This window comes from Agelaius tricolor, unplaced genomic scaffold, assembly GCF_023055355.1.
Source record: "Agelaius tricolor isolate 1412-34295 unplaced genomic scaffold, bAgeTri1.0.p SCAF_2, whole genome shotgun sequence".
NCBI lineage: Eukaryota > Metazoa > Chordata > Aves > Passeriformes > Icteridae > Agelaius > Agelaius tricolor.
The window spans coordinates 117,582-141,825 of NW_027269262.1; the positions used below are offsets into that span (position 1 = coordinate 117,582).

Sequence of the window (24,244 nt, forward strand, 5' to 3'; positions counted from 1 at the left end):
GGGTAAAAGAAATGCAATAACTATAGGTGTTTTTGGAGGAATTACCAAAGGAGCATTGCATGCAAGAGCTAAAATTACTAGCTCTTCATTACAATTTACTGACATAACAGCTGGAAGGACTGAAAGTCCAAAAATTTTGTTGCTGGCTTTGCCTAGAATCAAAAAACTTGTCTTTGTTGAAAAAAACCTGTTAATTCCAGTAGAAATGCTTTCGTAACAAAAATTATTTAAAAGATGTATCAATTTTCAGGAGGCCAATTCGAAACTTGTACCTGAGGGTATTGGGCTGGGACCATTTGAGGAATGGTTGACTGAGGGACAAATTATTGAGGTACCAATACCATTTGACTGGGTAATTGACTGTAAGGAGGAACCACTACTTGTGTCGAGACTCTTTTTGAGTTTAACGACAAAGGTTTGCCACCAATGTCAAATTGAGAGTGACAGTACTTAGCAAGATGCTTCCCTTTCTGACATTGAGGGGAAAGTTGTTTGGATTGTTTTTTAGGACAATCCTTTTTGGTTTTGTAGGATTTTTTAATAGGATTGTTTTTGTAGGACAATCCTTTTTCACATGTCCTAGTTTACCACAAGCAAAGCAACAAGCCTTTTTATCAGAGTCCAACTGTACAGTACCAACAGATTTTTAAAAAATTTTTGTTTCTGCTTCTAAGGCCTTTTCAAACTTTTCCATTTGTTGTCCCAAATTTTCTCCCAAAGATTTTGCCATACTATCTCCCAATGTTTTTCCTAACTTTTCTTGAGCTTCTGCAATCTGCTTTCCAAAATCATTAACTTGCACATTAGCAAGATGCTGTGGAGAGGTGAGCTTACTGCAAGCTGTTAGCATCTGTGTTACAGTTGGAGGCTGATCAGGTAAAGTTAAAATAATTTTTCTACATTCTTCATGAGCATTGACAAAAGCAAGGTTTTCAATAATACAGGAATGAGCTTTTTCATCTGGACATTGTTTTTCGACAGCTTGGGTTAATCTATCTAGGAAAGAACCAAAGGATTCTAATTCACCTTATCTGATAGTAGTTTAAGCATTTACATAGGTACCAGCTGGCTTAACTGAAAACAAAGCTTTTCTAGCAGCATCTTTAATATCTGTGAGTACAGGCTGAGGAAATTCCACTGCCTGATTTTCTGGTCTATGGAAAGGTGGATCACCTGCCATTTGGGTAATATCTATATTCTTATAAGGTGAATTTTCATATTTTTCAATCAATTTATTAAAAGTTTTTTCCATTGTAATTCCCATAAAAGATACTGTGAATTGGTTAAGATCAGGGAAGCCACATTTCAACAATTAGCAGGGACTAAGTCATAAGAATTAAATATGCTTTTCAACACATTATTAAAATAAAGAGAAGAAAACCCACTTTCTTTCAAAGCTTGATGGAGTTCTTTTATATCATGGTGAGAGTTTAATATTGTGGATTTACATCATTAAGACCACATCTTACAGGTAAGACAAGGAGTTGTTTATTTGAATCCAAATATTATTCTAAGTTTTGATTAATATTAGACCAATTAGGTAGTTGAAATGTAAGGTTTACCTCTGATTTAGACTGTATTTTGTTTTTCCCTCTCATCACTCCTGTGTCTGATACAGAAGAACAGGTAGTGTTGTCACAGCAATCAGCTGTCCCAGGAACCCTGCCAAGAAGCTCCAAGCTCTTGGCAGTAGTGTTGGCACAGCAACAAGCTTTCCTGGGAGCCCTGCCAGGAAGAGTGGAGGACGAGAGGTCCACATTCCCAACAATGGCCCCCCTGCTGGAGGTAGCAGCTGAGAAATGTGTTGTATTGGTTACAGGAAGAAAGCCAGAACCTACTAAATCACGTCTCAATTAACTAAATTGGGTCTTTTTAGATCCACACAAATCGGGCTGCTCTCGAGCTGCAGATCCCAAATTTGTATTTGTGACATTTTCCAATGAACTGTTACAGGTTCCACACCATGCCCCTGACAATGGGGATGCAGCTGGAAAACTGTCCACTCACAGCTGCAATCTCAGCATGCTTTCACCACCACCCCACACCGCCTCCCCCCCCCCCCCCCCCCCCCCCCCGCAGCACAACTGAGACAGGCTTCAAGGCTTCTAAATGATCTGTGTCTCCACAGAAATTTTCCTGAGCTCTCCTGCTTCCACCCCATTCATCTTTCTGGCCAGAGCCATCCCAGCCCTGCTCAACCCCTGACTGCTGCCTGCCACCTCTGTCCTGCCCCCTGCCCACTCCTCTGCAGGCAGAGCCAAATCCACCAGCTATAACCAGAGGCTGGGGTGCTAAAAGCACTGAAAACACTGGAAGAGGCTTTGGGGAGGAATTAGTATGAAAAGAGTTCTTGGAACTGCAAAGCAATCTTCCTGCCTGAGCCCAATCTGAGGGAGTGACTTCCTGGGAAGGGGAAACTGTGGCAGGGGTGTCCCCCACAGCCCCTCAGCCAGGCAGAGTGGATCCAGAGCTCCCCTTGGCAGTGTCCGCCTGCACAACTTCAGAACAAGATCCATCCACAAGTTGTTCAGAAGAGGAGCAGGGCACAGAAACAGCAGCCCCTGTTTTGCAAAGCTTCCCCAAACTCTCATCTCCTGGACCTGTTCGACTCCCAACCTCCCCAGAACATGACTGCCAGCCCCCCAAATTCTTGGAACACAACAAAAATCCCAAACGCTTTCCCAGGAATTCCGGGGTCCGGGGATGGATGATTTCACGTAGGAATGAGAGGATGCCTGGTCGCAGCATCAGTGATGCAGGGAATCCTGGAGGAAACAGAGGACACAACTGAAGCTGGAAGCTGATTTGATTCCCCCTTCCTGGGGATCAGGTTGCTGTCCACACTGCCTGAGGAAATCCTGTACACATCAGGAGAAGGGAAGGAACCCCAAACAAAATCCGAGATCCCCACGGAGGAGAATGAAGAGCCAGCATCCCTCGGAATTAAAGTCTTAGAACCAGGTGTTCTGTTTTGGTGTTCGAGAAAGTCTCTATTACAATCATACTATTTACAGCTCTCCATTAAAACTCTGGAGACAGGCATTAGTTTGACCAAAGTCTCTTCCTTTTTGAAAGAGACTAGATTGTAAATTTTCCAGTTTATCTGATCCCAGAAATCAAAGGTAAAAGCAGACTTCAAGTCTATATTTTAAATACTTGCTTTTACCCAGATTAATAAGTCTTAGTTTATGTTTTAAGATGTCTGAATATCCTTTATCCTGTAAAATTGTCTCAAGCTGGTAAAAGATACTCAATTCTGTTTTAGATAGATTGTTTCTCATCTCATTGCCCAGAAGCCCCTGAAGTTGCTACTCATCACTTACAAGGATATCAGCTAGAGATGACAAAGGGAATGATCCATTCCTTCTATTAACAGCCTGGGCCTCCAGCAACAGCACTGTCCACGGTCTTCTTTATTATTCCTCTAATCTAACAGTCCTCTTCACAAAAGAGCACCATTTATCGCTAGCCGGGGTCTCTGTATACATCATGAACAGGATGAGACTGCTAAGGAACACATCTCGAGCTGTTGTATTTTCCAGCATCAGTCTCATTACATGGTTATGACAATGGGAAGATGCCAGCAGCTCACATCCCAGGCAGCAGACAAAGAACTTAATGTTACAACTTACTTTAAAAGTTTTTTGACCAATCACACAAAGCAAAAGCATATTGACAGTAGTTCTATCCAACCACTATAAGCACACATACCTTTGGTTAAAACAATGCTTGCTTATTTCAAATACAGTATCTGCTTGAAAGCCTTAAAACACAATGCACAGAGCTCCATTACTAAGCTTAGAACTTCCTAATATCTTGCTAGATATACTTTTCTGCAGCTTAGGGAGTTATTCTAGACAAGCATTAATAGACAGACCATTGTTCTACTTGTCCTTACTTTTCTACTTCTCATATAATTTTTCTGCTGACGAATCTTATGGCTACTGCTTAGCTCTAATTGCAGTTCTGCTGTCTCTGAGGCCTGTCTTTTGCAGCTTTCCCAAAACCCTCTGATTTTAAGGATTCCTACAAGGAGCTTTCTTACCAATTACTTTATTTGTTAGTAACAAGTTGTTATCCTGTATTGATTGGTCACTGAAACTCCCGGTGTGTACGTGCAGGAAATGTTGCTTGTGAGAGATAGTTTCCATTTTTCTATCTAACGGTGTAAAAACAGTTTATACAGGTGCTAGTTGTTTTTCACCCAGGAATAGATTGTTATGTTAACAAACTGCTCACACCAGAATTGCTTTCGCACAGGAATTTGTAAAGTGCTACTTGACAAGGCCAGCCACTGATTCCAGGAGACCAGGCCTGATCTTATGAGGCCTTTCTTTTATGATTTTTCTACCTTACTGCAACATAATCCTGGTTTGCATTAGGAGGAAGAGCATTGCCAGTGGGTCAAGGGAGATCATTCTTCCCCTCCACTCAGCCCTGGTGAGATTGCATTTGGACTGCTGTGTCCATTTCTGGACTCCTCAGTACATGAGTGACATGGAGCCTCTGGAGGTCCAGTGGAGGGCTATGAAGATGATACAGGCATTGGAGCATCCAATCCAATTGGACCTGGGCTCTTTATCAGCGTTGCCAACCAACAGGAAGAAACAATGGGCAGAAATGATGCACAGGAAATTCCACATGAATATGAGGAAGAACTTCTTTACTGTGCAAGTGATTGTGCACTGGAACAGATTGCCCAGAGAGGTTTGGGAGTCTCTGCCACTGGAGATATTCAGGAAGCGTCTGGACACAATCCTGTGCATTGTACTCTGCTTGAGCAGGGAGGTTGGATTAGATGACCCACTGTGGTTCCTTCCAATATTACTCGTTCTGTGATTCTGTGACTTTTACTTTAAAGTGATATTGCTGCATCAGTGAAAATATCTGTTAGTTTTTTCTTCATCATAAATATAAAAGCCAAATCAAACTGCCTAGGAAATAGTAAATGAATTCTGAAATAAGAAATTAAAGCAGAGCTAAACTCATATTTTTGAAATTTACCAGGCAAGCGGGAGGTGAGGGAATTTTGTAAGCTCTTAGCTATCCTTAGAGCAGGTTGCATTGCAGCAAGAATCTTGAGTCCATGAACTTTCATTTACATTGCTGACAGTTCTCACTTGGCTGAAATTCAGCTGAACAGTAAAGTGTGTGGATTTTCAGTCTAAAGACTGGGTTCTGAGGCTTTTTTCATTATGATGGTCATATCTGCAATGAGAAAAAGTAGGTTGTACATTTTTTCTGTTTTTTGCATCTCTTGAAGTTATTCCTATCCTGTGTTTAGTTGAAAAATAGGCATTAGAATTTGAACTAAGAATAATATACAGTTATAGAAATCTTGTTATAGAAGAGCAATATGGGTTTTATCCTATAATTTTGAGGAGTGTGATTTACCTTTTTTTCTTCTTCTGCTGAAAATAGTACACAGTCATGCCTCTCATCTTAGGCATAAGCAAGAATTTGAACACAAGCGTACTATATTCACTTCATTGCTGTGTTTCTTGACCCTATTTTTAAAAGTAGGTATGAAAAGACAAAAACCATTTAATTTTCCCTAATTTTTCTCTTCTCTTATTTCTGTAGACTTTTCCTTTTATTAAGAAAAAACTGAACACATTAGGAAAAAATAATGGCAGTATCACAGTAGAGATAGCCTTAAAATTAATTTTGGCTGCTTACTAACAACAGTAAGATGAACAAGAAAAACCTTACTTGCTTTTAAAACAAAACTGCCAGTTCAAAGGAGGGGGTAGGGTGGAATAATTTTTTTGTAGTTTATTCAAGTAATGCCTAAATTAACATAAAGTTGGGTATCTAAAAAAAAAGTGGAGATAGTATTGGATGGGACACTCAGGACTGTAATGAAAGCACCTCTTCCTGACTTCTACCCACTTGTTTGCTCTAGTAAATTAAAAATTGCATCAGGTTGCACAACAACCAGAAGATGTGCGAAACTCAAAATGGTTGTGTCTGGTAATTTCTCTACTTATTGTATGTCAGTGTCACACTTTTAAAAGGAAAGGCTAATACTTTTTGTGAATCTCCTGCTTATGCCCCAGGGTATACTTGTATATATAGTGGAACAGATTTCGGGAAACTAGTTCCTAGCTCTTACAAGGATCTGTAAGATACAAATGTACATACTCCTGCTACTGTTTTATTCAGAAATTATATCCAATAATTGCTATATCTGCTTAGAGGCAGCACTTAATGTGAAGTGATTATAATGTCTTCTTTAAAACATCACAATAAAGAGAGATTGCTTGGTTGGGAAATCCTATAGTGCATACTGTAACACAGTGTTTATTGTCAAAAAGTGCTGCTGTCCAGAAAGATTGAAATGTGGGTGTTGAAGCTATAGTAAAAGTTATTTTAATGCTTACTGATTCTTTTTTTGTTTTGTTTTAATTATTTTTGTTTCCCTTTTCTTTCCTAAGGTTTGGAGAAGCAGTTAATGGAAATCTGGTGGTTGGTACACTAGCCTGGCCTTCTCCATGGGTTATTGTGATTGGTTCATTCTTTTCAACATGTGGTGCTGGTCTCCAGAGTCTCACTGGTGCACCCCGGCTATTGCAGGCCATTGCAAGAGATGGCATTGTACCATTTATTCAAGTGAGATTTTTTTTTGTTCATGTTGTTACAGTATTTTGAAAAAAAAAATTGACACATTATTTCAGCCGTTCCTGTAGCATGTGAAGAAAAGATTTGGAGCTCAGTTCTATTTGTGTACAATAACTGATCAGGCTATTGTAGGACAAAGTTTGAGCTTCAATATTTTTGTGCAGTGCAATTTAATTATATTTGATTTTACACATAAAAGTTGGTGGTTCCAAACTGAGAATATAGTATTCTATAAATGGAAATAAATGAATTAAGAAGCAATTCATAACTGAACTTCTAGACTCTAGGCTGTGTTTACTGCTCGTATTTGTGAACAGAGTTACTTAATCTCACTATGGAACTGCATAAAACTTCTCATATTACAGAGATGAAATTCTAATTTTTATTCATTTTCGTAAGGTAAATTAAGTCAGTAAAGATGTAACAATAGAATTCTATCCCATTACTCCAAATATGAAGATTTGTTCCAAGTGCATGTTTTAAGAAGAAATAAATCAGATTTTTCTCAAAGTAAGGGAGCTGGCAAACAGAAGATGATGAGAGAATTCTTGCTGGGCTGCCTCTGCAAAACCTAAACTACACTTGAGTTAAAAATAAGTAAATAAAACTCCAAATGATTATACTGACTGGAGAGCAAAGCTCTGATGTGTATGGTGAAGTCTGGAGTTTGAAAGCTTACCTCAAGACTTGCAAGACTATCTGTAACAAGAAACAAGTACACTAAATATGCTATGATGGAGGGACTGAGTAGTGGTGGAGTTTGACTTGTCAATGGAAAGGGGCTGTAATGGAGTAAGTAGTAAGTTCTGGGTAGTGTAGAGAAAAAGAAACAAGAAAGATTTACTTTTGCCTGAAGCAAAAATTTGGCAGAGAGAAGGTGACATGATTACATGTCCTGAGAGTTAGACTTGAAAGGAATGGAGAATCAAAAGGAAAGATTTGTGGTTCGGGAAGTGAAAGAAGGAGAATTGAAGAGAAGCAGGATATTTAGAGGATTTGACACTTGAGAATGCACTTGCTGTTTTGGAGTGATACGGTTACTGCATGGATAATCAAGGAAATGGAAGGAGATTATTATAGAAGCAAGACTGACTTATTTAAGAAAAAAACTCTAAAGATTGAACCATGAGTAGAAAAGAAAAGGATTTTAATAAAATAGTAGGAAAATTGATGGAGGACAGGAAGCTAAAAGAAGAGGACAGCATGGAGAATGAATGAGGTCTTAATTTCTGTATTTGTATGGAGGAATATGGAGGAGAATAAATACCACTGGAATCTCAGGCATTTTGCCACCTGTCATCAGTATGGCTGTAGAGAATTCTCCACAAAGGAAATTACCACATGCAAAATGTTTTTTGGTAGGGCACTGTGCAGGATCATAGTCTTGTCTAATTTCTCTTTAAGGGTCAATATTATGTTGGTAAGTACTGAATTGACACCTAATTTCTATCTTACAAAAGTACTGGCCTAAACTATATTAGCTTTTGACTAGGCATAAATCTCTTATGCATATGTTTTTTAATTTTCTTAAGAATATTTCAATGAGAGCTTCCATAGGACTTCAATGTTATGTAGTCATTGCTTACTTTAGTAAGCATATTTCATATTGGATATGTGTGTTTTGCAATTTTAATTTTGGCTTTTCACAGGATAGATTGCATCATTTTCCTTTGTAACTAATAACTACTTTAAGTTCGAGTTAGACTAAATAAGTTAGTTCATGATTTTCACCAAAGTTTATTACTGTATAATGAACAGCTTTCCCTAATCTTACTATGAACTTGAATTGAACTAGATATTTGGTCATGGAAAAGCAAATGGAGAACCAACTTGGGCTCTGCTTCTCACTGTTGGTATTTGTGAAATAGGAATTTTGATAGCCTCATTGGACAGTGTAGCACCGATTCTTTCAATGTAAGTATGAATGTGATGTTTTATGTTCTTAAGTTAAATATTTTCTATTAAAATTAACTAGGTAATTATTTTTCTTTTTTAAATAATACATGTTGGACTTTGTTTTCTATCAAATTATATTCCTATTTGATCCTGGAGATAATATGAAACAAAAAAATGTTTTGACTGAACTAATTTCTAGGCACAAAGAAGTTTTTCCATGACAGAGGTCTGGAATGCTAATAAAAATATGTTCAAATTTCAAAAAACTTGGATTTTAAAAAAATAATTACTGCTATTTTAGGTCAAGTGCATCTAACAGAGACAGACAAGATTCAGTCTTTTAAAATATGAATAGAATTTTTTTAAAATTTATTTTTTCCAGAACATGATACCATCTGAGCCACTATAGAAAAAGAAAAAAATTAACTCTGTCCCAGCCAAAAATGATACACCATGATTGTCAGTTAGTTGCCACGTTTGTCTCCAAAATATGTCTTTGAGCCTCTATATTATGATAATATGATATTTTGAGGCCTAATATTCTGTAAGCAATCTTAATATGTGTTTTGTGTTCTCTTGGCCACTGTGAATATAGTATACAGAAAACTGTATACTAGTATACAGGAAACTGGACACCTTCCTTTCCTTTTTTGGATTGTGTTTATATTTTAATGCACATCTGCCTAGTACGTTTCTCATTAGAAAATGCTCTTCCTTTCTTAACAGGTTTTTCCTTATGTGCTATATGTTTGTAAATCTGGCTTGTGCAGTTCAGACGCTTTTGCGAACTCCCAACTGGAGACCTCGTTTCAAGTATTACCACTGGTAGGGAATATTTCTTCATTCAGAAGAGTTAAAACTAACTATACAGCCCTAAATTTTTAATTTTATTGCAATAATAAAGCAAAATCTCCCTTCTGACTTAAATGAGTTATGATTCATGCACTCAATAAGAGCATAAATTGTTTTCATGTTTTTAGAATAGCGCCATAGTAACAACAGTAATCATGAAAATGTGTGGCTAATATAGATGGTTTGGAAAAGGGTTACAGGATGACATTTTATTCCGCTTAGAAGCCAAGACATTTTCTGTGGGAAAATGAGTATGAAAAACCATGAAATCTGCCTTGTATATATACTTAAGGAGAACTGGTAAAAGTGTTCAGGAAGGTTAGGACAATTTTTATTTTGGTTATGCAAAAAATACACAAACCTAAAACTTCTACAGAAAAAAGTCTCATTCAATACACATCAATTGGTTCATTGATGATGTGATGACTGGTTTTAAAATATGCTTTGGACATTGCATTTGATAACTGAAGTAAACAAACCCTTTAAAAAATGAGTAATACAGAAGGTGAAAGTGTGGGTTTTTTTGGTTTAATCTTTTTTTAACAGGTTAAGAATTTAAACATCTCAAACTAAGATTGGGAAACTTCTTGATTTTTTTCTAACTGTATGTTAAAAGTACATAGCTTTATTAAAAAGAATTCTATTGAGAAATTTTACTGCTGAAATAACCTTAAATACTAGAGCATTTAGTAGATAAGCTGGCGTGATTTTGGGATGTAAGAGTTACTTATGGCTTTTCCTTTTAAAGAGTTGAGTGAAAACAAAATGTTGCAATTTTGGCTTTGATAAAACTTGTTGAATCTGCTCTGTAGTTACATACTAGTTTGACACCTAACCCTCCAAATACATACATTTGGCAACAATTCATTTTTGTATTTTTCTCAGAGACATCAGTGACGCAGCTGACTCACTGTGTGACTACCTCTAGCCAAAGCAGGTGTTGGAATGTTAGCAGGAATTGGGGTGGCATTTTCTTTTCTGAGTGAAAGTAGAGTCTTAGATTAATTCAGGCATGAAAGAGCAGCTGTTGTTTTTTTATACAAACTACAAGACTGATGTCCTCAGAACTTGTAGAAAGCATTCCCTTAGTTTAAATTTGAACTCAGTGCACTAAAGTACCAAACTAAAGGTACCAACCAAAGTTAAATATATCGACACCCCATCAATATAGTCAAAGTTAGCTGTAATTTGGAAATTGGGTGAAAACTAATTTGGGAGGTTGTATATGACTAAAAGTATACACAAAACTGTCGATTTTGAGATGATTTACATCTAAATTGGATAAACATGGGCAAATCAGGCATATATACTTAAGTTTGGAAATTATTTTGTAATTTTTTCAGCTTACATTCATTCTTCTTCATAACCTTTAGAAGATTGTTTTCTGTATTCTATTGACTTATGTTATTGGCCAAGAGACAGACCACAACAGAAGTGAAGAATAGAATTGATGAGTCAAATAGAATTTAAACTAATCAACTATTTTTGCTGGAAGTAACAAAGTTGTTTTTTACTGTTTGAATTTTTTAACTTAAATTCAAATCAAAAGTAGTATGTGATAATGTGTTTTGAAACTGAGTTTACTTGGAGGTATTAAAGTTTCAATACTGTATATACTGCAAATGTAGTAAATCTATTGTTATATCTAATTTAGATGCATTATTTATGTCACACAAAGGTTCTGAATGCAATTTTTTCATATAAGCTAAAATTGGGACAATGCATTTTTTATTTTATAATAGCTAAAAAATAGACTTTGAAGGTGAAAAGTCTTTCTGGAAGTTAAATAAGAAATTAACTTTGTAGAACATTTGCATGCCTATTAAAAAAATGGAAAAAAATGGTTTCTTTTAGGACTCTTTCATTCGTGGGGATGAGTTTATGTCTTGCCTTGATGTTCATTTGCTCTTGGTACTATGCTTTGATTGCCATGCTAATCGCAGGATGTATATACAAATACATAGAATATAGAGGGTAAGACCATATATCTTATTTATTCTATATTTAATATCTTTACCATTCAGCAAAAAGCTCTTTTGTATAAAACAGATACAATTGAAGTAATAAAGTTCAGAGTATTCTTTGAAACAAGGTAAGATCTGATCTCTGTTAAGGGTTGTAAGTTTTCCGATTTGAATTTCTCTGGAAGATCTGTTACATACTTTTCATCAGTGAGAACTGACAGAAATAAGAGCAAATAAGTCTGGGAAACTCTCGCTGGAGAAGAGACGATGGTGTAATTTTGGTACTTCAGGAATATTACCTTTCAATATCAAGCAGCAGCTATTACAAGACTGTAGATTATTATTACCTTGTGCAGAAGCTCAAACACATTTTTGTGTGTGTGGACTTGATTACTTTCTAGAATTAATCTTTAAATTGCAACATACTTTATACTGTATGCCTTTGTCAAGAGACAGTCATACCTGTAGGACATGCTGAGCAACTATGAGTCTTAAAGGGCATGCTGTGTTCATAAAAAAACCCAAAAAAACCAAACAGCAAAGACCTCAACTAAATAACATATAGAAACACTACAGGTAATTATGATCAGTACAGATGCATGCTGTCCCTTTCTAAGGATAGATACCCTATGCTGAAAGAAAATAGTAATATCTTGGAGCAGGAAATTGAAGCTAGGCCACTGTTTTGATGGGTGATTAAGCACAGCTCTAAAGTGGATCAGCTGGTATAAACTGTTCCACCCTGTGGATCCTCCATCTTTTAGTATCTCCATTTCCAGATTAGATGCTTTCCTGGATTATAACACCTCCATTTACAGGTCTAATGATAAGGAAATTAATTTCCCGATTTTAGTGAGGAAGTCAGATCAGATGGTAACAGTTCTGCATGTGTATATATATATATATATATATATATATATATATATAAATATATATATAGGTTCATACATAAAATTATGCATAATTCCAAATTTATATATAATTTCTTCAAATGTTGGCACATGCCAGGACATTTACCTTGCTGAAGGAGATGCTTTACTAGAGGTAGCTTAGCTCAGAGAAAATTCATGAGTGAAAATCAGAGGGAGGGAGGGTGGGCAAGGGAGAGGGACCCCATGCCGTTATAGTATCCATTCTCCTGACCAATTTCAATCATCACTATTCTATATTGGAATTAAAAGGACTGGAAAAGGTAGGGAGACTGAAAATGGTCAGGAGAATGGTTGGAGCTTTAGGCTTTCTGGGAGAGAAGCTGGGAAGGAAAGAGAGTGGAGAAGACTACAGTGGTGGTGTTGAGGGCAAGATACGTTATACTAATCCATGTGAAGTCAAGTTTCATTTACTAATTTTGCTGCTTTAAAATAATTCCTTTTTAAGTATCCTTCACTTATTCATTCTAGTGCTAAAAAGCAACTTAAGTAGCTCTCACCATTACAAAAATGCTTCTGAAGTATAAAATAGACCATAGTAAATACTTATAAATATGGAAAAAATTACCTTGAAGGGGTCTGGAACTGCTTCATCTTGGTTAGTCTTCAATCTTGATTTAAGTCTACAAGACAAGGTTTTTTCATGCATTCATGCAAAAAGAGAGTGATCATTTTTTACATCCATTATCCCCCACATGAGAAAAAGTACTTGATCTGTATAAATAAATGGGACCCTGTTAATTGAATCACTTTTGTATCCTGAAGAGCGGAAAAAGAATGGGGCGATGGAATCCGAGGACTGTCTCTGAATGCAGCTCGCTATGCTTTGCTTCGTGTTGAAGACGGTCCTCCTCACACCAAGAACTGGAGGTAGAGTCCTATGTTTCTCAGAGTCACTTAATTCTTGAAATATGGAAATATATTGGAATACTGCTGGTAAAGCAGTGAAGTAAAGATAAAGTGAGATTCACCTTTAAAATAATGTTTTAACTTGGGCATGGCAATTATGTCATTGCAATACTACTATTTTACTGAAACGGTATGTGACTTGTGGTCATCAACTTTGTGGCAAACTAACTTCACTTAAATCCATATAGTGTTGACATGGTTTTCAAAAGTGCAGAAGAATTGTAATGTTTGATTATTTATAGATTTTTCAGAGTCAAAGAAACAGTTACCCTTGAATCTCACTGTTTCTACAGAAGAAACACTGCAATTCCATAAGAACAATTCACATTTTTTTTTGTTTGTTTATGTGTATGTTTCCTCTGAAATACATTGTACAAATCTATAGAGGACCCTTTTTTGTTTAAATTATTTTTTGTGTTATTCTTTTTATATAGCTTCATTCAATAGTAGCACTTTCTAAATTGCTTATATGCCCTTAAAAAAAAAAATCTCGCATTTTACTGTAATGGAGGAGTTAGATGTCCTCTACTATTTTTGCAATATATTTTATTTAAATTTAATTTTTGTTAAATTTGATTTTCCTCAAAGCCAACTTTAAAAGTTATTTAACATTTAAAAATAAAGGACGTTTGCACATTGTCACTTCTGATGAATGTAAAGTGATACTTTAATTCTAGACACTGCTCAGTGATAGTATCATGGAGTGCAAGCACATGCAGTATTCTGTTGTCCTTCAGTACAATGGCATTACTTTACCATTTTTCCTGGGACTGATGAACTTGGCATCTCAGAAATACCAATGTAATGTAGCGTTGACAATCCTGTTAAACGTTTGACTGCTTCAGTTCCAAATGAGCTTTCTATTGTGTCAGTGTAATTGCTAGAACTGAATGATCTTATTACATCTTAAACTGTGCTAATTTTGAGTACGATCCAACTTGTCATCAGTCTTTTGAATTTGTAGCAATGACAGGAAAAGTATAAAATGTTGATTTGGGAAAAGTAAGTGGATTGAATATTGATTAAAGGAAACAGTGCATCCTCATCTAGTATGCAGTTGAAACTGAACTTTGGTTACTCTTAGTATGATTAAGGAGTTGACTGTCCTTTTGTAAGGACCTACGCAGGTAGAGGGGTGGGTCATTTGAGAACATCATGAAAATCCAGGCTAGATAACTTGCAGTTATCTTTCTATCCTTACCTGAATATGCCTAGTACAGGCATATTCAGAGCAGTGATACAAGACTGGGAAGCTGCTTTCATAAAAAGGGCCTGTGGTTCCCAGGAGATAGTAATCCAGCAGTGTGTCATGGCAATGGCATGCTGGACAGGAGGACAAATAGTACATTGAGAAGTAAATATATTGGGGGATATTTATTTTTATTTAGTACTCATTAGAATACATTTAGAATATTTCTTCCATGTTTATGTACCATGATGTAGGAATGACAAACTCAAGTAGATACGACTGCAGATGATGGTTGGAGCACAGGGGCATCTCTCCTGTGGGGAGGGACTGAGGGGCTATGCCTATTCAGCTTGGAGGCGGCTGAAGAGGTTAAAGTTATAACTAACTTATTAAACATACAAAACCTAAAAGAAGGTTACTAAGACGATGGAGTCAGATTTCTTACAGCAGATTAGAGTTGGAGAATAAGAGAACATGATAAAATAATTAAGCACTGAAGAGGTGACCCAGAGGTTTGTTTCTAGAGATTTTCCATATCTAACTGAATGAAGCAGTAAACAATGTTCAGTGTTTAGTCATTTCAAGCAGCAGGTTGCACCAAATGACATTGGAAGAGTGATTTTATAATTTTCTAGGGGAAAGTGGTCTTTAAGGGAACTTCTCAAAATGACATTGTGATGGTTTACGTATTCTGTACCTGAACTGTTGTTTGTAATTGCAAATAATGGCTTACCTACTTAGGAGTTGGCTGCTTTCCATTGAATTAAGCAATTAATCTGCATTTTATTAATTCTTAATTTTAGTTTTCCAGTTCTTCCTAATGAATGTGTGTGTGTGCACTAAACTTCTTTTCCCTTTGTTTGGCAGACCTCAACTTTTGGTCTTGTTAAACTTGGATAATGAGCAGTTAGTCAAACACCCTAGATTGCTTTCTTTTACCTCTCAGTTGAAGGCTGGTAAAGGACTGACTATTGTGGGTTCTGTGCTTCAGGGAATCTACTTAGACAAATGTACAGAAACTCACAAAGCTGAAGAGGTATGTAAAAGAGAGCTTGCAAATACTTGTAATTTACATTAGTATTTAAATGTTGAATCTGGATAGCTTATATATTTAATGAGAACAGACTGTTGTGAAATGCTGAATAAGACATCTATTTTTGCTTTCAGCACAATCAGTGATTATATAAAAAGAATGGATTGGTGTATGTAGCAAAATGTTCTAAAAAATTTTCTAATAGGATGAGGCAACACTCATACTTCCTAGCTTTTTCTTAAATATGGAGAGTCCTGGGCTTACAATCAAATTACATTAAAAAAAAAATTTAACACCCCCCTCCAAAAAAAAACAAAACACCCCCCCCCCCCCAAAACCCCAAAAACAACAACAAAAAACAACCAAAACCCAGCAAGCTTTAACAAATTACCTTATAAAGAAACCAGCATATATTTAACAAAATATTTAACTAACAAATGCAAATGTTTGACATAATATCATCCTCATTATGTGATTTTCTACATCCTTCTAGAAATACATATGAGAATCAGGATTAGGAGTACTCTTTACCAGAAAACTGTGAACAGGATCCTTCTTGGGATCCTTTATTTTATTTTTCTATTTATACCATATCTCCAGAAAAAGTAGGCTAGGTAGGAAAAATAGTAAGTTGTTATATAATTTAAAATTATATCCAACTATACCTACAAACACAAGTAAATTTAGTTTCAATTCAATTTCTTTAATAATAATAGTTGTGTTTACTTGCCTATGCAAACTCTCCTCCTCCTATCTTTATAGAGCGGGGAAACATTTGGAGAAACTATCATGTATCCTGTACTTTTTTGAAATGTCCAAAAGCAGGTTTTGATTGCCATTATATCTTCCATATTGGTTGATTTCTGCAGTGTTGCTCAAAAGAGTACCAGTTGATATGCCTACTATTTTGGTCCAAATAGCCTTCAAAGCTGTGTAAAAACCCATGTGATATTTTCAAACCTGGTATCTCTTAAATAGATGAGCATTTAAAATCTTGTAATGGACTAGCTAACATAGCTAACTGTCCATTTTCTCACAGTTTTCTTTCTCTTCCTCTTGCTATTCAGTCCTATCCATAGTGGTTTTTAAAATAAGAAAGTATAAAGATAGATTACCTATTTGATATCACATGAAAAGGTTCTAAGAGAACAATTAAGTTGAAAACAAGTTGAAAAGTCCAACCATGCTATATTGTGGAAGTAGTTGTTAATAAGCTGTTGCTATCAACATGTATTGGTAGAAAACAAGATGAAGAATACAAAATTAGGCCTTTGAAATAAAACAGGAAAAAACCTTTAAACAGAAACTGTTTACCCACAAGAATTTGAAATGTTATTTGTAGATAGCCTAACTTAACTGTTTTTCTGAGAGATGGAAAATTAATGAGATTAGGCCTCATCCATGAGTTTAACCCATGGATGAAGCCTAATCCATGGGTTTTCTGGAAAGTCAGACCTGATGTTAAGATTTAGGAAACTATTGCTTTTAAATTGGAAATGAAGATGAATTGTAAAAGTTTCAGCATCTGGAGGCCTCATTGGTTCTGGAGAAATTAAACTAGAAAGGTGTTTCTAGGAGACCTGTAGAAAATAAAGATTTTCTTCTGTCTGTCATTAAAAAAAACCCCATCTATTTAAACTGATAAACCCTCACAGATATTATTTGTACAGACATACTTGTTATCTTTGCTAGCAAATTCTCTGAAGACTTTTTTCTCTGTTACATGGAGTTTCTGATGTGAAGCTACACTGAGACAGTGCCTGGCACTCTGTGATTTAATCTGTTCCTGACGATTTTTGACAAATTTTGTTTTTTTGTAAAATACAAAATATTTATGTACTAGTTCTTCCTTCTGAAACATGTTGATCTCCCCCACAAGTCACTGATGATGATGGGGGGTTTTAAAGTTATTTAATGCGAAAATAATAATTGCCAAAGCTCATGTTCCCTGGTCAAGCTTGATACCGGTTTGAATGCTTCTTTTAAACTACCTTGTTATGTGTCTTTATGTTTGTCAGTGTTTAAATGGAGGGAAGCTATTCTGAAATTAAAGGAGTGTGGGATACTTAATCTGGTCGGTTTATCTTGTCATTATTTGGACAGTGCTTCCAATTTTCTCCTGCACATCTGTTTTTCTATGTTGGAAGCTGATAAATACTTAGCCTCTTAATGTCAAAGGTATTTAAGAAACTTTGACAGCCTCTTCTTTTTAACTACTTGCATCGCACATCCAAATTCTTCCAATTCCAAAAGAAATGACTGATCATTCCAACCATATGCTGCTTTCTCAGTCACTGGTTTGAATTTACCTGAAGCAGTGTTACTTCATTTATCTTCATCTATGTGTTTTTTTACTCATGTCTTGTTCATTCTTCTTTGGAAGTAAAAGGCTGAATAATTAAAATAATGAAAAAACTGTGTGGTGTCTTTTAGGGTGGTAGCAATTTGGGCTCTAGTTTTCATAGAATCATGTTCATTCTTTTGGAATTAGTATTTTCTTCATGTTGGTTATACATTGTTGATATAGTTTTGCTATTATTTAACGCTGTTACTCCTTCTGGTGTTAATTATCAGTGTTGATGGTTTGTATTTCCCTATGTGTAATTTTCCTATTGCAGAATGTTAAGGCCTTAATGGGTGTAGAAAAGACTAAAGGATTTTGCCAGATTGTGGTATCTCCTAACTTCAGAGATGGAATATCCTATTTGATTCAGTCAGCTGGTCTAGGAGGGATGAAGCACAACACGGTCCTGATGGCATGGCCACAGTCGTGGAAGCAGGCAGAAAATCGTTTCTCATGGAAAAATTTTGTTGGTATGTGTTTACTGACTTTCTCATTTGCATTTGTAATTTGACTGTGTGACTAATGTATTTGCTGTGTGGAGGAAATGTGCTACTGAACACCTGGTGGACAATTGAATCTGTATCTGATTTAATCTGGAGTGGGTTTTCTCAGCCCTCTTCAACCACAGGTTTGCTTTTTCTTCTAAGCCGGTTGATCACTAAATTCAGTGTCATGGTTTAGCAATTTAGTGCTCCCAGTGAGACTTTCCAAATCACATTGCTGCTTGCTGTCCCCCTTTGTCTTTCCCCACCTCACTTGGGCTGGGTTGGAGAGAAAAATTGGAGGCACAAAAGGTAAGGACCACAGATTAAAATAAGAACAATTTACTGGAAACAGCAATGAAATAAGAAAATTAGCAGTAAGAGCAAGAGTGTTATTAACAGAAAGTATACAAAAAAAGAGTGATTCTCATGCAAAAATGTCCACCATAGAGCTTGACCCAACCATAGCCATGCCACTCCAACCACTCCCTCTGGCTCAGAACTAGTGCCGATCAGCCATTCCTCCTTGGCTTTGAATCGGGCCCATGCTTATTCTACCAGAAGAAACCTCTTCATCTTGGAAGAGACTACCTTAGCCCTGCCCCTGGAAATGACCTGAGGTGGTATAGAATAACCTCTGGGTCCTAGCCATGCCCCCTCCTGGCTGTTGCAAAAATTAACTGTGTCCTGGCCAGAAGCAAAACATTATCCACCCATTTTATACCATTTATGTCGTGCCCGGATTCTAATCCTTCCAACTTATATATATATATATATATATATATGTACATGTACGTATGTATGTATATGAATGTGTGTGTGCGCATATATATGTATATATATACAAACAAGTATCATTTCCACAGTCGCTATCCATTCCTCCAAGATGTCTCTTGAGTCCATTTAGTCCATGACTGCAGGTTTTAAGTGTTTTCCAGAGCAGGAGGGCTGGTTGCAAGCTGCATCAGGAGCTCAAAACTGGTGCATCTGTCGTAGTCCATGCTCATTGTCCACTTCTCCATCATAAGCCCATTGCTATGTTGCATCTCTTTTCCAGTGACCTAAGATATGATTGGCCCACTGAGCCAGAAATAATTCAGCCTATGTTGCCACCTAAGAGACTTCATTCTTGGCTGTCCGATGCACCTGTCCATTGTTGCAATGTACTTCAATAGACTGACTTTTGGGTATGTGTGCATCTACATGATGCTTTTATAACCAACTTCTCTACCTAAGCAGCAATGTCTTGCCACAATTCAGCAGCCCAGGTGGCTTTACCTCTGTGCTGCCAATAGGTCTTTTTCAGTAGTTTTAGCCATCCCCACAGAGCATACATGAGTCAGTTACAGCTAGAGCATTGGCCATTTATTTTGCTCAGTGATACTTAAAGCCAGCTGGATGCCATTCAGCTCCGCAACCTGATTTGATCCACCTTGTCCCTCAATAGCTTCTGTGACTCACCACACAGGAGTCCATACAGCAGCCTTCCATTTTCCATGCATCCCTACAATATGAGAGGAACTATCAGTAAAAACAGCATAACACTTTTCTTTTTCAGGTAGCTGATTATATGGTGGGGCCTCCTCAGCATGTATCACCTTTTCCTCCTCTGATTTCCGTACAAAATTTTTACTTTTGGTTTGGCTTGTCATGACTTCTAAGATGCCTGTGTAATTGGGGTTTCCTGTTCAAGCTCACTGTGTGATCAGCATGACCCATTTACTCCACATAACATCAGTGGCATGATGTGTGGAAGAGATTTTTCTTTTGAACATTCAGCCCAGCACTGGCAGTCAAATGCCGGGAGGAGCTGTGCTTTGGTGCTAATCACTTCTGAAGATGCTTGAACCTCTTTATAATATGCAGTTGTAATGCCAGTAGCCCTTTTTCAGTAGGGGTGTAACAGGCATCAGGTCCTTTGCATGCTAGATTCCTGAACCCTAGGAATCATTGTTGAGTCTCCCCAGGTACTGGGGGTTTTTGCCAGAAACTCCAGGAAGAAATAATCTTCTCAGCTGCAGCATAGAGCACATTTTTCACATCTTGTCCTGTCCTGACTTGCCAAGGGCTACTGCACGAACAGTCTTTTGTTTCATTTATTCAAAAGCCTTTTGTTGTTCAGGACTGCACTTAAAATCATTCTTCTTCTGAATCATATAATAGAGAGAACTTATGATTTGACTGTGTTCTGGAATATGCATCTTCCAAAAACCCACACTGCCTAGGAAAGCCTGTGCTTCCTTCCTGCTGGTTGGTGAGAATGTAGCTGCTGTTTTGTTGACCCCATCCATGGCAATCTGATGATGTCCATGTTGCCATTTTATTCCTAAAATCTGAGTTTTCCGGGCAGGTCCCTTGATCTTACTTTGCTTTACGGCAAAACTGGCCTCCAAGATGATTTGGGTTATCTTCTCCCCTTTCTCAAAAACGTCTGCTGTGTTGCACCACAAGATGATGTAATCAATGTATTCCAAGTGTTCTGGAGCTTCACCCTTTTCCAGTGCAACCTTGCTTTCTTATAGCAGCAACTCTGTTGCATACTGGCAGAGCATGGGATAGCTCCTTTCTAACTTGCTTGAGCTTGATCTGTCTGCAGTCTTGGACTGCCAAGGCATAGGTCATTAGGGAGGGAAAAAGATGATCTTAATATTGTTGTAATCAGATATATGTCTGAAGCATTGTTTGTTCTCCTTTCATTGATATCAGTCCCAATGAGTTGGCACACAATGGTGGCACATGCTGTACAAATTTCTCCCATGTGGATTGTGTACAATGGACCTCATCTGGATCTACAGAGGACTGTTTGTTATTTGAATCCCTATAGATTACCTTCAGCACAGCTAATTCTCTCATGTACTGGATACCTTTCTCCATGGTGTTCCACCTGCATGGGTGCAGTACTAGGTCATCCTTGAGAAAATACCTTTCCTTCATGCTTGGCAGGACTTGACTCCAGAGGCTAAGAGTTTCTGTTTTTTTCCCAATCCCCTTGCCAATGCTGACATACGAGGTCAGGGATCTCTTCACTACCATCTAGTTTCATATTACAGGCAGCAATATCCCAGCATCAGAGCAGCTAAGTCAATAGCGGCTCACCCGACTGGTGGCTGAAATTTTTTTTGCACATCTCACAGCTCACCTGGAGATAGAGGTTGGGTGATTATCTCTGGCCCTGTCTGTTCCTCATGTTGTGAGATCTCTCCTTCCTTTTCATCCTTCACTAAGTGAACTAATTTTGTCTTTGATTTTTTTTCTATAAAGGAGTGACTACTACTGGCACAGGTTGTTCCTCTGGTTCAGCTGCAGTTTGAGTGGCCACAGTGCCTGTCAGTCTGCTTTTCTCCTCTTCCCCCTGAGACTGCTGTCTAGTATTGTGGAGTGTCCAATAAATAGTAGCCAAGGCCCAGCATGTTGCAAAACTTCACACCTCCCTGGAATTGCCACAGCATTTTTCTGTCAAGTATTCTGTTACTTTACCATGGTCCTGTAGTTGTTCAGGAATGAAGTTCCAAACCACTGGAGCAGAATAATCCTTCAAAAGCTGGCCCATTTTCTCCCACTTGCCTTGATACTCATGATTATACACCCTTTGGACAGATGTCTGAGCAAACTCCTAAGAAAACTCTGTCACTCTAAACATAGTGTAGACTGAGGAGACCTGACAGACTTAGCACAAAGAATATGATTTCCTTAACATCCAAATGGAATTCAGAATTCTCTGAATATAACAGGCTGAAGGGGGTATAAAAGGCCAGGAAAAGGGGATGAAAAGCTGGGGAAAATTATCCTCTCCCATTCCTGCCGCAGAGTATGTATGGTTAGTAAATATGCAAAGGTAGTACCTGAGAGAGCAACGGTCAATATATATCCCAAATGATCGTCATTGTCTTTGATGTTACCATGTCATAAACTGACATCCCTCAGTATATCAGCAAAGAAATACTGATCCCTCTTCCTACTCTGAAAAATATAATGAGGAGCACATACAGGAATATATACAGGATTAGGTACCACTCCCACTTGAACAGACCAAGCAACATTGCGACCAGTGGCTCCATACCTAAACCAAAAAATGCCTAGATCAAATTTGTTTCCGACCTGCTCTGGGCAGTCTGTTCTTATCTCAACCCATTGTACCTCACCTCAGACACCAAATCAAGATTGTTGTGGCTTAGGAGTCATACTCCCTAATTTAGTGTTCTCACTGACGCACTCCAAATCATGCTGCTGCTCACTCACTTTTCCTTTTCCCCTGAGCCTTGTTTGAGAGGAGAATTAGAGGCACAAAAGGTAAAGATCACATGTTGAGTACCATTTATTGGAAACAGCAACAATGTTAATAGCAAAAAGAGAGAATGATGCATATGCAAAAATGCTCACCATGAAGCTCCATCTGATCGCATCTCAACCTCTCCCTCTGTCTTAGAGGTTGTGCCACCTCAACCTCTCCCTCTGTCTTAGAGGTTGTGCCACCTCAGCCTCTCCCTCTGTCTTAGAACTGGTGCCACCCAACCACTCCCTCCAGCTCAGAATCAGCATCATGCTTATTGGACCAGAAGGAACCCCTTCTCTTTGGAAGATACTCCCCCCGCTTTCAGCAACGGCATTAAGTAGTGTAGAGTAACCTCTGGGTCCTACCCACACCCCTCTTTGCTATTGCAACAATTAGCCTTGTCCCAGCTGCAACCAAGACACCCAGGATATTCCTCTTTCACCAAGACACCTGGAATATTCCTCTTTTGCCTCAGCAGAATATGGGAGGGTTTAATCTTTTGCATTTAAAACAAAAGCAAAATTTGTGTATGAAAGCTAGGAGTCCTTGATTAAATGTCTTGTTTTCCCTTACAGATACTGTACGAGAAACAACTTCAGCTCAACAAGCACTTTTGGTGGCTAAAAACATTGACTTATTTCCAACAAATCAAGAACGTTTTACTGAAGGAAATATAGATGTGTGGTGGATTGTTCATGATGGTGGTATGCTGATGTTGCTGCCTTTCCTCCTTCGACAGCACAAGGCAAGGACAACAGAAAATGGCTGGGATTTAATTTTCTAGCACTAAATGGTTCTAAGCATGTCTAATTAAATACTCCTTCACCTTGTTCAAATTATGCATAGTAATAGCAATCACAGTGTTACAAACTGTTATTTATGTATCTTTTTGGTAGGTTTGGAGAAAATGTAAAATGCGTATCTTCACCGTTGCTCAAATGGATGATAATAGCATTCAAATGAAGAAGGATCTTCAGATGTTCTTATACCACCTTAGACTAAATGCTCAAGTGGAAGTTGTTGAAATGGTTTGTAATTATATATTTTTAGGGTGCAACTGGGACTGAACTTGGGAAAACAGGTTTAGCTTTTTTCAAATAAAGAGCTATTAGCGCCAATATAGAAATTAAAAAATTGTAGTCCCACGAAAAACAAGAAGTTAAGCATCATTATCTTACCATGTTACAATACTGCTGTATGTGGTGGTGAGTTTAATGGGTTTTTCAAGTAGACTTTGAGATATTTTATGTGTTAATTCTTACTTTATTTATGACTACTAGTCCACACAGCTGGTTCATTCAGAAGGAAAAGCTTGAATTTTTAGCAAGCAGTGAAATGGAAGGCTAAATGTGCTTAATCTAATAAGCTAAGACATATGGTATGAGACAGGATGGACTTGTCTATGTCTCCAACTGCTGTTAAGAATACCTCTCTAGAATAAGGAATCCCTAGGCTCAAATGAGAGTTGTTCTTGGCATCTCCAACCTCAGCCAGTACTGAAAGCAGGACCTACAGTTTCACAAGTCAAGGTAGTAACAAAATGAATTTGGTAACTTTTTTCCTTTTTAAAATATGGGTCATAAACTGTTTAGGTGAAAGGACAAAAGCTATGTCTGTCTTGGCCCACTTTTTTTGGAAACTAAATATGTAATTTCCAGCACTAAAAGGCGACTAGCATAATGTTAAAAGTAAGACTCGTAGGAAAAAAAAAAACCAACCAAAACTTTTACTCATTCTGAAGTGAGATGAAAA

The 24,244-nt window shown here is 37.4% G+C and overlaps 1 protein-coding gene across 6 annotated transcripts in view; it reads left to right on the forward strand.

Moving 5' to 3' along the window:
• Positions 1-24,244, forward strand: part of SLC12A7 (solute carrier family 12 member 7) — a 79,528-nt gene that overhangs the window by 40,542 nt on the left and 14,742 nt on the right. For all 6 annotated transcript variants that reach the window (XM_071450094.1, XM_071450102.1, XM_071450122.1 and 3 more), the window contains exons 12-20: positions 6,438-6,612; positions 8,417-8,535; positions 9,244-9,342; positions 11,224-11,343; positions 13,028-13,132; positions 15,228-15,396; positions 18,012-18,207; positions 23,068-23,237; positions 23,389-23,520. In XM_071450094.1, coding sequence (XP_071306195.1) covers positions 6,438-6,612; positions 8,417-8,535; positions 9,244-9,342; positions 11,224-11,343; positions 13,028-13,132; positions 15,228-15,396; positions 18,012-18,207; positions 23,068-23,237; positions 23,389-23,520 — 1,285 coding nt within the window. The remainder of the gene's footprint in view (positions 1-6,437; positions 6,613-8,416; positions 8,536-9,243; positions 9,343-11,223; positions 11,344-13,027; positions 13,133-15,227; positions 15,397-18,011; positions 18,208-23,067; positions 23,238-23,388; positions 23,521-24,244) is intronic.